Raw genomic sequence first — 18530 nt, forward strand, 5'->3', positions numbered from 1 at the left:
TAATGAAATTACTGAACACCTCCCCCCACATGCATCATTTTACAAGAGGAAATTCCACACCAACAAGGTGTTCACTTGCTCAGAAATGGCGGAGGTTTATCAAGTCATACAAGTTTTAATAGGAATTACACACATAGACGATGATAAAAACATGCTATATTAGTTTTCACTGTCTCTTGGGACCTTCTGTACATCATTTCATTTAGGGAGGATAATGGGAGAGCTCCAGATGACAAAATGCTGGAGGGATAAACATGAGGCTTGTTTGAAAAAGGTACCAAATCTGTCTGAATAAATGTAACAAGATTTAGGGGAGAAAGTGCTGAAGATATGCATTCTTTTGCTATATAATGCAATTTTCCAACCCTGTACTAGAGTGATATAATACATTTTGTTAGTTTATATCTGTGCATAATATTCTACTCCTAGCTCAGGGTGGCTTCACAACCGGCAATCATTAGATGCCAAAACAACAATTATAGAAGCAAATTACAACAGATAATTAAAACATCCACTAATTAAAGTATTTTTCAATTTTGGGGGGGATTTAATACCTTTTGGAAACAAACTCCACAAATTGCAAACAAACTAAGTTTTCTAATGCACGGATATTCTCAATATGTTGTGATGTCGGGTGCAAGGAAACTCTTAACAGCCTTACAGATGATGCTGTACTGTGCCTCCAGGTAGCCACAGCCAAGCTAAGAGTTGCAGACATGTGAATTCTAATTATCAAAGCAGAAGATGGGAGAAAACATTGGAGAAGTCAAAGATATTTCAGCTTATGTTACTAAAAACTCTGTACCTGTGCTCTAGGTTGTGGCATGGTAATTCTACCAGAACCTTGCAATACTATATTGAGTTTTCCATTATTTCAGAGATATAAATGGACAGCGATCACTCTCCTACTATGACTTGTCCTGACCTTCTTTTTAGACCGGAAAGAGCTAAAAAAAAAAAAACCCCAGTGTGCATCATAACTGATATCCATGAAAGCAGAATATAACCACACACATCATAGAGGCTTCAGTTAGCAGAGGATTTGGCATATTTTTAACGAGATGAACTGCCTCAAAAAAGAAGTGGAAACCGAGTTCATTGAGTTTGAGTTTGTTGTTCTTCACATGGAGGATCTTGGCTGTTGTACTCTTCAACATAGGATTTGGGGAAAATGCCGATTTTTCCATTGCATTTGCCTTCCAGCCACTCAGCATTCACTAAGAAAGATAAAATAACATCATGTTTAAGTTTTACACACACATACTTTTATTATCGTCCAAGGGCCCCCGCAGCTGTTGAGTGGATAACATACAGGAGTTTAATTAAGAATGAGTTTCAATAAAAGATTGCACTGGAGTAAATTATTTGTGGATTAGGAACCATGATGTAAAGACGGATGGGGCTCCTGTGCAAAGCTACAGCTGTGGAGGAGAGAGATTTGGTAGCTACTGTTTCTCTTCTCTAAGTGAGAAGCTGGACTTGTCTAAAAGTCCTACTACACAACTACTGAAAATACAGAAGCTGTGCTATTCTTTGCATATATGCACCTTTTATGAGTCTTGGTGTTGGAACAGGAATGGGGAAAATCAAGGGTCAGTATAATGGATAGTCGTCAAAGATTAAAAAGAAAATATATATTTATTTCTACCCCGCTTTAAGAAGTCCCCGGTGGCACAGTGGGTTAAACCACTGAGCTGCTGAGTTTGCTGACCGAAAGTTTGCCAGGTTAAATCTGGAGAGCGGGGTGAGCGCCCGCTGTTAGCCCCAGCTTCTGCCAACCTAGCAGTTCGAAAACATGCAAATATGAGTAGATCATTAGGTACCGCTCCAGCAGGAAGGTAACGGCATTCCATGCAGTCATGCCGGCCACATGACCCTAGAGGCATCTACGGACAACGCTGGCTCTTCGGCTTAGAAATGGAGATGACCACCAACCCCCAGAGTCGGACACGACTAGATTTAATGTCAGGGGAAAACCTTTACCTTTACCTACCCCACTTTATCTCTCCCACAGGATACTCAAAGCAACTATGCCTTCCAGCCTTCAAAAACATTGCCTTCAATACATGTTAGAAGACATTGATGCAAAATTGGTAGCAAAACATGTTTAAGTTGAAAGTTAGGCACTGGCCAGCTAATCTTATGCAAGAACAAGTTAGTTCAGAACTGTAGAAAAATGGGGGAAGGTTTGAAAAATACAGAAATGCTGTATTAACAGACTAACCAGCTTCATCTATTAATACTGCTACACCTTTAATACTTGCACAGGCTTTTAGTCTTCATTGTTTCTAGAGAGGAAATACTACATTGAAAACTACGATTTGAGAGTACATTATGTCGTAATATTGCCAGCCCTATCTTCATTTATATCTATTATTTGAGGGTTAAAATTGAATGATGATGGGGCTCTGGGAACATAAATGGCAAGAGTTTAACAATGATATTACAGGACTGGGGTAGTAATGGAGAATCCCTGAATGGCCAAAACCTGAATGAGGAAGTCCCATGGGCATGATGTATGTGAGTATCCTAGTAAACATGTAAAGTTTGTTCTTTGTGGACAAATCTAGAAGACGATGGGAAGGCTGAGACTAACAGCCTTCTGCAAGACTTCATAACTAGATGCAGGGAAACCTGCAGAGACAAGTAATTTGGCTTCAATAATGTTGCAAGATTCTGCTGTTTCTTAGAAGGCACCTGATTGAAACAGTGGGTCATCTTATAAACATTTCAAGGTTTTCTTTTGGATGACAAGCAAATACAGTGAGAGATTTATGCAGGGGCTTTTGAACAGCACCCAGGTTCCTCCTACTTTAGAACAGACAAGCTTAAGTCTATGTCCAGTTACAACTCCCAGCTAGGATGGGAGCATGGAATATATATAATTTACATGAGTGATTACTTTCAGTAATTGCTTCAGTGGATCAACAACTGGATATGGGTCTAGTTTAGTATATTATAATTGAATGCACATCACTGGGAGTCTTAGCTCTTTTCTCCCATTTTATCTGACATCCAAAAGGTCAGAATTATCTTGCAATTTGTTGTCGAAGGCTTTCATAGCCGGAATCACTAAGTTGTTGTGTGTTTTCTGGGCTGTATGGCCATGTTCCAGAAGTATTCTCTCCTGACTTTTCACCCACATCTATGGCAGGCATCCTCAGAGGTTGTGAGGTATATAGAGAAACTAAGCCAGGAAGGTTTATATATCTGTGGAAGGTCCAGGGTGGGGTAAATAATTCTTGTCTGTTGGAGACAATATTCACACTGGCCTCCAACAGACAAGAATTCTTTCCCCCACCCTGGACCTTCCACAGATATGTAAACCTTTAATGCTTAATTTATCCATATACCTCACAACCTCTGAGAATGCCTGTCACAGATGTGTGCGAAACGTCAGGAGAGAATACTTCTGGAACATGGCCATACAGCCCGGAAAACACAACAACCTTATCTTGAAATTCTTTGCAAAATATTCCTAAATCAAGATACTATTTTCCTTTCCCATTTTCCTGTGAAGCTTGTGCATTTTGTGTTCCAACCTAGGCCAAAGCTGGCAATTTCTTATTAACAAAATTCCTCTTGATTATCCCTCAGTACTCTTGGTAGTGTGGTTTGTATGATAAAATGCCAAAATAAGGTACCGTTCCATTATCTGGTCGGAGGCCAAAAAGGGGCAATAGACGGAGAATAGTCCATTTTATGCAGGGAGAGCTGAAGGAGGAAAACCATTTTCCAAATTTTCACTGGTTATTCCCCTTCCCCACTTCCCATATAATAAACAAATGTTTCGACAACTGTGACATGGATGGAGGGAATAACAAAATACAGATTAAATGGTTTAACTCCTTCAAACCCCCTCCTGTAAAATGGACTATGCTTCTTTGTCTAATGCCTCCTGTTGCCTCCTGGATTATGGAACCATACCTAAAATAATAGTATGCAGAATTTTGTCAACACAAGCCTTTTCTCATACATGTTTTGCTTAAAAGTAAACAAATATCTATTAAACCCAATAGATAGCTCAGTAGCGGTTCACCAAATTAGAAAACATGTCTGAGTTGATAAATTAAGGGAAGGGTTACGGTGATAGAACCCTAAATTCTCCAGTAAAAAATGGAAATATAGATGACAGTGCCTAAGTTTATCCATACATCCTAGGACTAACATTAATCTGGGTTGCGCCCCAAATATCTGCATATTCCCTTAAAATATAAAATTTGGAAAAGTTACTTCTTTGAACTAAAACTCCCAGAGACCTTAGCAAGGAGTGCCCACTAGTTCTAAGAGCTGTCATTCAAAATTTATCCCCCCACCTACAAAAAACGATTTCCTTCTTGAGACAAACTAGTTTATAAGCAGGCAACTCTGTTTATCAAGGTATGAGGAAGATAATGAAGGGGAACCCAGAACCACAAGATGACAGTAGGTGCAGATTTTCTTCTTAAAGATGCCCATTATTTTGCAAAATATTTAACAGTCTGAGCTTCAGGAATTATTGTATGATTGGGAGGGAATGACAGAACCTATTGGCAAGTTCTGTTAAGAGACACAAGTGCTGGGAGCACATTCTGAAAAGGAGGTGCTATAATCCTTTGGTTTTTGTACATGCTGCTTAAGCTTAGAAACTTTTATCCTGCTCCATTGGGATCGTGGTCATGAGTACTTCTTTAAAACATGTTTAAGGAAATATCTTGATTCTGCAGATACTTACTAAGAGTTCTTTTAGTCATTGAACTGAATTTGGATATTTCCACTTTATTCAGGTATTGCTATTTAGGTCATTTAACTTTTTTTCGTGTAAGGAGTGACTTGAGAGTCGCAAGTCGCTTCTGATGTGAGAGAATTGGCCGTCTGCAAGGACATTGCTCAGGGGGCGCCCAGATGTTTTGATGTTTTGACCATCCTTGTGGGTGGCTTCTCTCATGTCCCCACATGGAGCTGATAAAGGGAGCTCATCCACGCTCTCCCCAGGTTGGATTCGAACCAGCAACCTTCAGGTCAGCAACACAACCTTCAAGTAATCAGTCCTACAAACACAAGTGTTTAATCCACTGCCCCACTGGGGGCTTCCAGTCATTTAACTGATAAATACAGAATATTTGAGCAAAGGATGGCTATTTGACAATTCCCTTAAGGTGGAGAAACAACAGAGAGGAGAAGAGTTCATAATAGTTTCTTGCTTAGTTCAAATCCCCATGGTTTCGGATTGATTTACCTTCAGCCAGAACAAGTATTGTCTCTCCCTTTTGAAACTCCAGGTCCTCTGGCTGACTGGCTTCATAACTATATCGTGCTACAACTTGATTTGCTTCCATATCTTTTTCCGTCTTCTCCCGAGCCTCCTCGCCATTTTCTGTGCTTAGATCGTCTTTTCCCATCTGATGTAAAAAAACAAAAAACAGCAAGCTTAAGAATTTTACCAGTTACCAAGCAAGCAATGCACAATAAAGAAACAATGCTCCATTACCTCTATCTGATTTAATGTTGCTGTTTAAAAAAATATTTAGATAATTCAACCTGAAACTCAGGTGCCATCATCAGTACGAGGCCTGGGCTTTCTTTAACACAGCATCCTTCTCAATTCCCACTTATCACCTTTCCTGGGATATTGTTTTTGTGACTGGAGCTATTTAACTTCAACTTCTACAGAGGAGAAGAAGGTAAAGAGGTCTGGAAATGTCTGCTGTCAAAGGCACATTGTGTTCTAGAATTAAAGTGGAAAGCCAAGCTTTAAAGCTTGTTAATAATGAATGAAATCTGTTGCCTATTAGAGATGTTATGCCTGACATTCAAGGAGACAGGCTTGCATTTCTGTATTGGGAGCCACTTAAAAAATTGAACGTATATACATATATATATAATGTGGACATTATAGATCTGAGTTTAGGTGTAGAGAGGACTCTTCTTATAAACCCAAGCCTAAATTCTGCCTAGGCTGTTATCAATACAAGGCTGTTCTGATGCCCCCTCCTGCCAAACATCTGGCTTTATGCTACAGGCAAGAAAAGAACAGCCACGTGGAGAAGCAGATGAGCAAAAGGAGCGAGATGGGTTATGGGCAGCAGTTCATGCAGATCAACAATAATAAAAGTCAAAATTAATGTAGACAACAGCAATAAATTACTTTCTTTAGTAAACAAGGGCACAATGAAGTCACATTTTAAAAGTAACATTCACTGGAAACATTTTAGATCCTTTATCTGAAATACATGGGACCAAAAGTATTTTGGATTCCAAAAATCCACCACCCCCAAATCCTAAGTGGGTATTGGGGAGGTGAATTTGGGGGAGGATTTGGGGGAGGTGGATTTTTGCAATAAATTTATTGACAAATATATACATAGTGAGATATTTATTTGTTTGTTTAAATGTGTTGTCGAAGGCTTTCATGGCCAGAATCACAGGGTTGTTGTGTGTTTTCTGGGCTGTATGGCCATGTTCCAGAAGCCTTCTGTCCTGACGTTTTGCCCACATCTATGGCAGGCATCCTCAGAGGTTGTGAGGTATAAGTATATACTTATATGGGTGAAACGTCAGGAGAGAATGCTTCTGGAACATGGCCATACAGCCCGGAAAACACACAACAACCCTATTCGTTTGTTTGTTTACTATATTTATACCCTGTCCTTCTCACCCCGAAGGGGACTCAGAGTGGCTTACAAGTAGGAATAATTCCATGCCGCACATACAGAACATATAATAAAATAAACATTTACATTAAAAACCATAAAATTAAAACATCTAAACATTAAAACCAATTATTCAACCACACAATCCAATATAATCCAGGAGCCATTCCGGTCATAATTGCACTTATTCCATATCAATTATTGCACTGAGATATCTTGGAAAGAAGACCCAGGTCTAAACATGAAATTCATTCAGAAAAATTCTGCACTCGCAGAGCTCAGGCGGTGTATTTCAGTGTCAATGTTAACTTTTGTGGAGAGGTGGCTGCTGAGGTAGCGGAAATGGTCAACATTTTCTGACATTACACCACTAAGCTGTATTTCTGGCATTGCAGAGGGATTGATATAAGTTTATGTAAGTTTTGGATAGTACAGGGAAGAGTTAACACCACTGTGGTATTTGTTGTGCTGCCTGTGCCTCTGTTCAGAAGATTTCACCTCACTTTCTGTCCCTGGGATAATTGGATTTTGAAAAATTTGGCTTGTGATGGAAACAAGGATTGGCGATAAACCTTCAACGGAGACACCGTTTCCCAGGATAACTCTTCCAGGAGTGAATTTCCCTTCCAAGGGGTAGATTTCTCTCACTTCCTGTTGTCTCTCCCCCAGTCTTAACTATGAATGATATGTATGTAACTTGAGGTCTGCATGTAATTCATCACTGCAGTTAGTAACAGCAACAAATCACTATCACAAGGAGGCAAAGTCTGACCCACCTCCTGGCTGCTGCACCACAACGTCAAGCAATTGTTCTCCGCCTGATTCCACAGCGTCTCCATCTTGTCCTCACTCAGAGGCACCAACTCAGCATTGTCTGTAAGCCGGTAGCTAAAAAACCCAAATGAGTAAACAGATGAAGCCAAAACAATGCTGTTTGCTCAGCCAGAGATGAAAGGGATGTTGGACAGCCTTCCTTACCTCAGAGTTGTGTGCTGCGGGGAGAGCTCCAGCTTCTTGCAGACCTTGTCTAAAAGACTGCTATACGAAAGCTCAGGGCTCACTTGCAGGGCCACCGTGTATTTATAGTGCACCTTGATAATGTATGGAGCTGAGCTATCAGGCTGAAAGAGGAGAAAAAACAAAGCATAGGGGAACAGAACTTTAAAAGTACATAAGGACAATGCCACTCCCTGTATTCAAAATGGCCATTTTAATGGGAGAAAACAAGACCATTGTGACTCATGCAGCTGAGCAGAAAAATACACAAAAAATATGTGTTGACACAAATACTCTTCCATGTTTTATTTCAGTGAGCGAAAGTAGCTGGGAATGTCCCAGATTGGCAATGTGCATAATAATACTAATAATAATAATAATAATAATAATAATAATAATAATAATAATAACTACTGCTACTACTGATGAAGGTGTATTGGGAAAATATAATACTTGTATTGGAAACTATATATTGAATGTAATCGTGTTAAGAAATAGAAATAGGAAAATATGTAATCACCAGCAGATTGTGTGCTTATAGCCAAAAATACACTCTGCTCAGCAAAATAACTGTCTCCCCATAGCAAAGACCAAAGTTCACCCTAAGTGCCAGAGACATATGTTAAGTGTCAACAAGAGTAGATAAGCTAATGGACAAGAGACAAATTAAGGCTTTTTGGGATGTCAAGATAAGACCTGGCCCGGGGGGGGGGGGGGGGGATACTAATTACTCTCTCTGACAAGCTAAGGTAAGGAGTAAATTTCTTAATTAATGGAGGACGAGGGGGAGCCCTAATGGATGAGATGAGAATTCCAGAGATAAGGCTAATGGAGGGTCAGAGGTCTTGAAGTAGTCTATATTTTAGGAAAATGCAAAGATAGCTTTTTAGTAAGTGTAAAGTAAGACTTTTTTGACACTAATTGGTGATGGATAATACCTATGTGACGTAGATAGAGGCAGGCCAAAATAGTATATAAGGATCTGTATTCCTTTGTCTAGGTACCTTCGCTTTCCTGATTATAGGGGACGGTCTTTTCTTTATTACTTATTCTCACTGGCCACTGAGAATAAACGTCATTTTTTCTACAGCCACCGGAACTCTCTTTGTCTCATTTCCTCAAACCTTTGCTGCCATTTTACTACTACTACTAAGGTTAAGGGAAAAGTTTTCCCCAATCGTGACCTACTCTGGGGGTTTGTGCTCATGACCATTTCTAAGCCGAAGAGCCGGCGTTGTCCATAGACACCTCCAAGGTCATGTGGCCGGCATGACTGCATGGAACGCCGTTACCTTCCCGCCGGAGCAGTACCTATTGATCTACTCACATTGGCATGTTTTCGAACTGCTAGGTTGGCAGGAGCTGGGGCTATCAGCGGGGGCTCATTCCGCTCCCGGGATTTGAACCTGGCACCTTTTGGTCCGCAAGTTTAGCAGCTCAGCGCTTTAACACATTGTGCCACCAGGGGCTACTACTACTACTACTATTACTTTATTCTTATATCCCGCCCCATCTCCTTGGAGGGACTTGGGGCGACTCACATGGGGACCAGGCCCAAAATACAACATAAAATACAACAGCAAAATACATTTAAAACATATAAATATATAAAACAAAGCATATAAAATACAATAAAAACATACTCAATAATAAGTGTTATACCTAACAGCCAGTTGGCTTTTAGGAATTGTGGGAGTTGAAGTCCAAAACATCTGGAGGGCCCAAGTTTGCCCATGCCTGTGTTATACTGTATCCTCAGCTTGTGGACAAGGGAAATTGAATGTTGAATTTCTAACTACAGTAGAGTCTCACTTATCCAACATAAACGGGCCAGCAGAATGTTGGATAAGAGAATATGTTGGATAATAAGGCGGCATTAAGGGAAAGCCTATTAAACATCAAATTATGTTATGATTTTACAAATTAAGCACTAAAACATCATGTTATACAACAAATTTGACAAAAAAGGTAGTTCAGTACTCAGTAATGTTATGTAGTAATTACTGTATTTACGAATTTAGCACCAAAATATCATGATGTATTGAAAATATTGACCACAAAAATGCGTTGGATAATCCAGAACGTTGGATAAGCGAGTGTTGTATAAGTGAGACTCTACTGTATTTATTTATTCACCCCATTTATACCCCGCCTTTTTCTACCCCGAAGGGGACGGCTTACATATGGCAATTATTCGATGCCTTAAGCTCATACTAAACATTAAGCTTAAAATGAATTGAATTTAAATTAATACATATTAAACATTTAAAAACATTACATCCAATATTAATATCACACCATCCAGAAATTGTAGTTTAAGGCCATTCTGTAGTCATTGCACATATTCCAAAACTATTACTGCACTGCGCTATTCTCTGAAACTCAAAAGATGCCTATGCATCTATGTGGATCTGTGTCATGTGTTTTGGATTGAACCTTTGCGTTCTGTACACTCTCAGAGGCACATTTTATTTTACTTGCAATCTTTATATGCCATCCAGTTATGGAAATACGTAGCATGGTTTACAGCAGGGGTTCTCAAACTTTTTAAGCCGAGAGCCAGATCACGGTCCCTCAGAAGCTGGACTATAGTTTGAAAAACGCATGAACAAATTCCTATGCACACTGCACATATCTTATTTGTAGTGCAAAAAAAAAATATATGAAAGGACAATACAATATTTGAAATGAAGAACAGTTTTAACAAACATAAACTTACCAGTATTTCAGTGGAAAGTGTGGGGCTGCTTTTGGCTGATGAGATAGTCAAGTTAATTAGGATTGTTGTTGTTGTGTGCCTTCAAGTCATTTCAGACACTGGGCAACCCTACAGCTAAAGTTTAGGGTAAGGTAAAAGTAAAGGTTTTCCCCTGACATTAAGTCCAGTCAGATCCGACTCTGGGGATTGGTGCTCATCTCCATTTCTAAGCCAAAGAGCTGGCATTGTCCATAGACACCTCTAAGGTCATGTGGCCAGCATGACTGCATGGAGCACTGTTACCTTCCCACCAGAGTGGTACCTATTGATCTACTCACATTTGCATGTTTTCGAACTGCTAGGTTGGCAGAAGCTGGAGCTAACAGCGGGTGCTCACTCCACTCCCCAGATTCGAACCTGCTACTTTTCAGTCCGCAAGTTCAGCAGCTCAGCAGTTTAACACGCTGCACCACTGGGGGCTGGGTAAATGACCTTGGAGGGCTGCATCCGGCCCATGGGTCATGGTCTGGGGACCCCGGTTTACAATTAAAATCCAACTATTTTTATTAAATAAGAACAAAATGCACCATAGAAACAGGCATTTTGGATAAAAGATAAAAGGTGTATCTGGGTTCTTCTCTCCAAAATCTCATACATCAAGGCGACAAAGTAGATCATTTACCTCTGGCACTTTCTTCTGACCTGCAAGATGAAGCAGAACACATTTTTTTCTGAATGAAAGAGAACTAAAATATGCATAGAGATTGATGCTAAGTCAATAGGGAAGAATTCCAGAGAACTGCCTGTTTTAGTTCATTACAGCGATGACTCTTCTAGACCTCTGCTTCTTACACTGTGGGTCATCTCATCTCAATGTTGAGGTCACAAAAATGGGCAACAATGCAAATTCTCTGAATGCCACCTAGTAGCTATTTTGGACATTGACACAAATCTATTGTGCATTGTTACTAATGGCCTCTGCAAAAAGATGCTTCAGCTGTACTCCACAAAAACAAAAGCCAGCCTCTTTACCAAGCCTTGCAGATGGTGATTTGTTATCAGTAAATATTTTATTTTATATCTATTTTATGTACCTATATATCCAGGGTCATATAAACATTTCTCAGGCAGTTCTGAGAGGAAATATTTAAGAAGTCCTGGTCTAGAACTTTTAGAAATCATACAAGGAATGCTACAGACACCCCCACATACAGATTAAATTGGACCTTCAATTTTCCGACCCCAGACTGTATACTAAAAAAAAAAAATTCTATTAACAATTACCCAGATGATGTACTTTCAAGTACAGTAGTCTCTCACTTATCCAAGCTTCGCTTATCCAATATTCTGTATTATCCAACGCAGTCTGCCTCCCGCCCAGATCCACAGCAGTTTTTCTAGGCAGCAATGCACAGCGAGGCAACACACCCAAGAATAACACAAGTGCAGCCACATTCCTGAACAAGTGGCAGACTTATTGTAAAACATGATGTTTTGGTGCTTAATTTGTAAAATCATAACTTAATTTGACATTTAATAGGCATTTCCTTAATCTCTCCTTGTTATCCAACATTTTCACTAGATTTTCAGTAGAGTCTCACTTATCCAACATAAACGGGCCGGCAGAACGTTGGATAAGTGAATATATTGGATAATATTTATTTATTTATTTATTTATTTACAGTATTTATATTCCGCCCTTCTCACCCCGAAGGGGACTCAGGGCGGATTACAATGAACACATATATGGCAAACATTCAATGCCAACAGACAAACAACATACATTAGACAGACTCAGAGGCATTTTAAACATTTTTCCAGCTTCATGATTCCGGCCACAGGGGGAGCTGTTGCTTCACCATCCAGTAGTGGCTGTACTTCCTCATTCCTTTCCTCGTGTTTTGCTGGCAGTTTTATGGTGTTGTAAATTAGCCTCCCCGCATAAAGCGTCCCTAAATTTCCCTAATTGACAGGTGCAACTGTCTTTTGGGGCTGCATAGGTCAACAGCAAGCCGGGGCTATTAATGATCGGAGGCTTAACCCGACCCGGGCTTCGAACGCATGACCTCTCGGTCAGTAGTGATTTATAGCAGCTGGTTACTAGCCAGCTGCGCCACAGCCCGGAGGGATTAAGGAAAAACCTATTAAACATCAAATTAGGTTATGATTTTACAAATTAAGCACCAAAACATCATGTTATACAACAAGTTTGCCAGAAAAAGTAGTTCAATACGCAGTAATGCTATGTAGTAATTTCTGTATTTACGAATTTAGCACCAAAATATCACAATGCATTGAAAACTTTGACTACAAAAATGTGTTGGATAATCCAGAATGTTGGATAAGTGAGACACTACTTTACCAATTTCCCCCAGAATTATTGTAATAATAACAACAACAACAACAACAACAACAACGACTACAACTTTATTCTTGTACCCCGCCTCCATCTCCCCGAAGGGACTAGGGGCAGCTTACATAGGAACATACAGTCAATAATTTAAAACAATATAGCAATAAAATAAAACGACATAACACAACAATGTCTTTAAAAACCTGAACATCGATTTCTACATAAACAGAGGGTGATCGGTACAAAACTCTGAGTAGGGTCCATGCATAAAATCAGTATAAGCAGAAGGGGGATCAGGGACGAATAAGGGGACAGTCAATTAAAATATCAAACTTATAGAGTGAGGGACAATGATAACGTGCCAGATTGTAAGTTCTAACTTGACACAAAATCTATGGTAGTTTGAAACTTAGACCCCAGCTTTCATAATACACACTCCATTACTGCGATCACCAATCCAATGCCCCTGTCTCCAAAACAATTTCCTTTCCCATTATTTGCAGAAAGACATTGACATCTGCACAAGCTCAGTAGATTTCCTCTTCCTTACCTGGGGGGCGCCTGGTGGGACGTTCTGGAGCAGCAATGCTGGGTGGCTCTGGGATGTCCAAATCATCATCGTTTTCCTTCTGTGCAAAAATGGAAATCGTGTGATATAACATTGTTCAGTAAAAGTCATGGTTGCACTCACTCTACACAAAATAGATGAATCGGTCACTTTTTGTTGAGCAAGGCTGGATCTATACTGCTATATAATCTAGTTTCTGAATCCAAATTATCTGCTTTGAACTGAATTATATGAGTCTACCTTGACATATAATCCAGTCCAAAACATATAGTCTGGATTCAGAAACTGGATTATATGGCAGTGTAGATGGACCTTGACAGTCAAGATTTGAAGGTACCTATAAGTTTCCAGAGACAAAAAGCATAGCAGTCTCTCAGAGTAACTTTGAAGCCTTGCCTAATCTTTTGCCTACAACCAAAATTATTTTAGGGACCCAACAATTGCTTTACTTATTGAGTTTTAGGAAGAAGAATTGCACAGACCAACCATTCACAAAACCTGCACTCATAGCTCCCACATTTAAAAAAATCACCATGTGAACAAGTGGTAACTTGGAACTATTGGGTAGAGTCTGAGCACAAATCTCAGCTAGGCGTGAATGGGGACGCTCACTGACTGCATTTTGACAAGTTAGTTTCATATAAGCTTTTTACTTCCCTGTCTGAAAATGAAAGTTACCCACCCCACCACTGTTGTCTAAAAATAAATGCTATGTGAAGGACAAAAATACTGTGGGATACTGGTACATGAAGTGATTAATACTTTCCAAATCATGACCTCCCTAAACAGCTACAAAATGGATAGCAAGTGTCCCAAAAGCAAGCAAAATTACAGCAAAATCTTTTCAGAGCAAAAACATGTTTCAACCCGTCTATCAGCAGAGTCCAACTGCCAGGATCTGACCTTATCTACCCACTGTTTAGTAAATGCATGGATTCAGGTTTTAATCCAAAATATCTGGAGGCTTTCATCTTCACCATTACAGGGGTAAAGGTAAAGGTTTTCCCTGACGTTAAGTCCAGTCATGTCTGACTCTGGGGGTTGGTGCTCATCTCCATTTCTAAGCCGAAGAGCCGGCATTGTCCGTAGATACCTTCAAGGTCACGTGGCCAGCATGACTGCATGGAACGCCGTTACCTTCCCGCCGGAGCGGTACCTATCGATCTACTAACATTTGCATGTTTTCAAACTGCTAGGTTGGCAGGAGCTGGAGCTTAACAGCGGGTGCTCACTCCGCTCCCCGGGTTTGAACCTGGGACCTTTCGGTCTGCAAGTTCAGCAGCTCAGTGCTTTAACACACTGATCCACTGAAGGCCATTACAATCATCACAATATATACAAATATATAAACAGGATTCGCAGATCCACTTTCCTTGTACTTGCAAACAACCAGAGTCATCAAATAGTCACATACAACATAAGCAGATACTCTGACCGAGTCACACAGGAGAGAGAAAGATGGATTTTTTCATCTTCCTTATGTAGCCACCTGCTGATAGGTCATCAGTAAGGGACACTGGCCAATGCAACCCCTTTGCAATACATCTCACATAGTTAGGGCTCAGCCATTATCACACCCCTTAGATATTGCATAATGATATTCACAGTCATATACCACATGTTCATCAAACAGTATTTTATTCTAGGATTATAAATGTTTTGCCATTTCTATCTAACAAAAACAGCTTGTTATGTGTTAATTAAACTGTAAGTAACAGTGAAATTGGGACCACAGGAGACGACACATGTATTGAAGGCATTGGAAATGAAAGATGTGCATACACTTCCTTCAGCAAAACTGAGGACATCTGATCCATCTCCTGACATTATAGTGCCATTTTCATCTCATACACCTTGACTGTTGCTGGCAAACTGAAGGTGATGTTAACCTAGCAGTCAAAAGTTCACAATTGTATGAACTTGGAGGAATAGATCCCATTTTAGTAGGAAACACATGGCAAGTTTTCAGTTAAAATGCAGTGGCCTCTTACCCAGATGGTGCTCTGGTTCAGCATTTCCATTGGCTCTAAATAGTTGCAAGGTACAATCCCTTTCTGTACAAAAAGCAAAAGCAAGAAACAGTTAGGAGAGAATGGACACAATTAGAGTTATACCTGGACAGCAATGGAAAAGCTCCAAGAGCCCGCAAAGGAAAGGAAGTTTCATTCTGTTTCTGGCTCCTGATTTCCAAATTCTGAATGGCAGGATTTTCAAAGCCCTAGGGTTCATTCACATTACAGAATTATAGCATCGTTACTCCACTCCACAGCTATTATGGTTGTGCACTGTGGAATGCTGAGACTGGCAGTTTAAAAAGAGATATTTAGACTTCTCGCTAAGACCCGTTCTACACTGCCATATAATCCACATTATCAAAACAGATAATCCACATAATCTACTTTGAATTGGCAACAAATGGCTCTGCGACTATTATGTGAGGAACACAAAAATACCAATTTTGCCACCAAAAAATGAGGAGTATGTCTATCATGTGGTGGTGATATTCAATTAAAGATAACATCTCAGGTTGGATCTACACTGCCATATAATCAAGTGTGACAACCTCCCTGCCTTAGAGGGTCACTCTCACCAGTCTTATAATACCTTTCCATTGAATACAACAGTAGCCCAGTTGTCTTTTTCCTTCTTCAAGACAAAAACAATGTTCCCTGGAAGGACTTGTAGCTCATTTGCTGTTTCTGGTGTAAATTCATATAAGACTCTATGCGGTTGTCCCTGCAACATCCTGCATGGCAAAACAACTCATATGTTAATGAATACAATAACAAGGAAATAATCAGTGGGAAAAACAACATTATCTTTTATTACACAGTCCAATTCCCCAAGTAATGAGTGCAAAACTAATCAGACCAGGGAACTGAAACTGTAGCGACCCAAGTCTAGATTCCTTTCATTCAGTACTAGTCATATTTTAAAAAAATATTGTTCCAAACCATGTTTGTATTAAACAGTTGAACCTCACCAGAGGGAAGAGAAGGCAAATCACACCTATTTGTGTAAAAATCTCAGGGATATTGTTCTGAATTTCAGAAGCTATTTCTTATGTTTGTGGTCTATATTTGGAATGCCCTCACTTTTTTGTCTTTCTAAAAATTGTCTTCCTGTAATTATTGTTCCTTAATGATAATGGAGACTGTTTTCTAAACCTTCAAGCCTTGCACATGTAAACGGAATTAGAAATGGGGGTTATTTGTTTAAGTTCCTATGTGTAATTATGGGAAAGTCTTCCTGAATCGCATCAATATATTTTTTGATGTACTGCCATCATCTTAATTTTATTGATCTTACCTAAGAGTTTCTGGTGTTTTCGGTCTGGGAGGTGGATCCGATGCCTAAATCAAACAACAGTACACCACATATTTTAGAATAAGTCCCTTACAGGTTATAGCGTCATTTTTATCTCAGTGAAGCTCTGGAAAGTTAGTATCTTAGAAAGTGTGTTGAAGAGGCAACATTTTCATTACTTTTTCACATGTTTAACTACATAAACTACTTTATAGATGTACAAAAACACACAAAAAGAAAACAAAACATAAATATCACAACTACAAACATTATATAGATACACATGTTCTACTACCAATGCACTACATCTACAATAGCTAAACAAAAAAGGGTTATATGTCACTTCCAACTTTCAAGATTGAGATTACACTGGCCAATACACATTTTGGTGCCTCAAATATTAAACCTATTTCTAGGTATTTTTGACCTGCTCATTTCAAAAATGACACCAGTTTTCCCCCATCAGCTCTCGTTTTTGAGATACAGAACATATGCCATCTACCAGTCTTCATTTGCTCACCCATAAAGAATCATGATAACCGTATCTAAGAAACGAGAGCTGATGTGATCTATCCAATGCAATTTTCTGAATCAGCACCAAAATAATCCCAGGAACAGTTCTAAAAAACAAGAGCCAAGAAAAAATGGGGGCTGGGCTATGTTATGGATAATGATATTAATTATTTCTGCTGTATCATCTATCAAAAAAGAAAAATTTACAACATGAATATATACATATTTTTCTATTTTAAGTAGAAAATGGAATCTTGACTTAAGAGCATCCTAACTAACAGCATTTTGAGTTAAAAGCTGTTGCTTGGCCTGGGTTTAATTTTGACATATGTGCAGCAGTATGAGTTAAGAGCTAACGTCAGAGGAATCACTAATGCAAGAGTACAGGGCTTTAGAGCTTCAAGGGAGCAGCCTCCGTGCCTCGTGCTCTTGTTCGCTTTGGGACATTGCTGTCTGCTTTGCTCTTGTCCACTTTGAGGAACTTTGGGTTAGTTGATTTTGTGTTTTTTTATTTATTTATTTATTTTTAAATCTGTGGTGGAGGCTCCTTCTTTGGAGGCTTTTAAACAGAGGCTGGATGGCCATCTGTCGGGGGTGCGATGAATACGATTTCCTGCTTCTTGGCAGGGGGTTGGACTGGATGGCCCATGAGGTCTCTTCCAACTCTACTATTCTATGATTCTATGGTATGTTTGGCTTTATTATTATTATTATTATTATTATTATTATTATTATTATTATTTATTACTATTATTTTCAAAGTGCCTTTAATGCTATCACAGTTGGAGTCAGACCAAGACGTTATCCTGCTTGTGGCAAAGGACCAAATTATACACAAACTACCTAGATAAGTATCTTCACTACCATTTAGGGTGATAGGTTGACTATAGGGATATGCACAGAGCGCTTTGCCTGCATTATCTGCGCCGTGGATTCTCACCACTCTGACTGATGCTTCATTCAGTCAAATGTGGCAATGCAAATATGCTATCGTTGCCCTGCATCACAATGAATAGTGGGATAACGCCCACATGCAATGCCTCATGAAGTGCATGCCCTGCGCCAGTCGCCCTGCGTTGTCCTTGCATCAAGATCAAGCCTGTGAAAAAGGAAGCTCTGGTAACCTCACAAATTGGTCCAGGAACTTGCCCAGCACATTTCCCTTGACCTGGTCAACTCCTTCTGCCTAGTAGTAGCATTCACCATTATAGTTAACTTGGATAGAGGGAGCAATTCTGCCTTACCTGGGGCTGAAGAGGTGCAAAGCCTGCAAACTCATCTTTGTCAATTATAGATGCCACAACCTAAAATAAGAAGGAGAAACATTGTTACACTCTCTTTTCTATTTTAATTCGTTCTAGTTAAATTCATCCTTTCAGTACCATGTCTTAGGTGTTACATAAACAATTCTTAGACAATTGTGCTGCATCCCCACCCTGTTTTTTTTTCTGATCCAACCATTAC

At 39.5% G+C, this 18530-nt stretch overlaps 1 protein-coding gene across 1 annotated transcript in view; it reads right to left on the minus strand.

The window, feature by feature from the left end:
* Window positions 1-70: 70 nt before the first annotated feature.
* ncf2 (neutrophil cytosolic factor 2) overlaps window positions 71-18530 on the minus strand; it is a 34061-nt gene continuing 15601 nt past the window's right edge. Inside the window, exons 6-15 of the mRNA XM_008114713.3 lie at window positions 18311-18370; window positions 16557-16600; window positions 15852-15993; window positions 15239-15301; window positions 13230-13308; window positions 11009-11028; window positions 7611-7753; window positions 7409-7520; window positions 5219-5381; window positions 71-1217 (exon numbers count right to left, since the gene is read on the minus strand). Of these exons, the coding sequence (XP_008112920.2) occupies window positions 1096-1217; window positions 5219-5381; window positions 7409-7520; window positions 7611-7753; window positions 11009-11028; window positions 13230-13308; window positions 15239-15301; window positions 15852-15993; window positions 16557-16600; window positions 18311-18370 (948 nt within the window). The 3' untranslated portion in view covers window positions 71-1095. The remainder of the gene's footprint in view (window positions 1218-5218; window positions 5382-7408; window positions 7521-7610; window positions 7754-11008; window positions 11029-13229; window positions 13309-15238; window positions 15302-15851; window positions 15994-16556; window positions 16601-18310; window positions 18371-18530) is intronic.

The sequence above is a fragment of the Anolis carolinensis genome, chromosome 4, assembly GCF_035594765.1.
Source record: "Anolis carolinensis isolate JA03-04 chromosome 4, rAnoCar3.1.pri, whole genome shotgun sequence".
Lineage (NCBI taxonomy): Eukaryota > Metazoa > Chordata > Lepidosauria > Squamata > Dactyloidae > Anolis > Anolis carolinensis.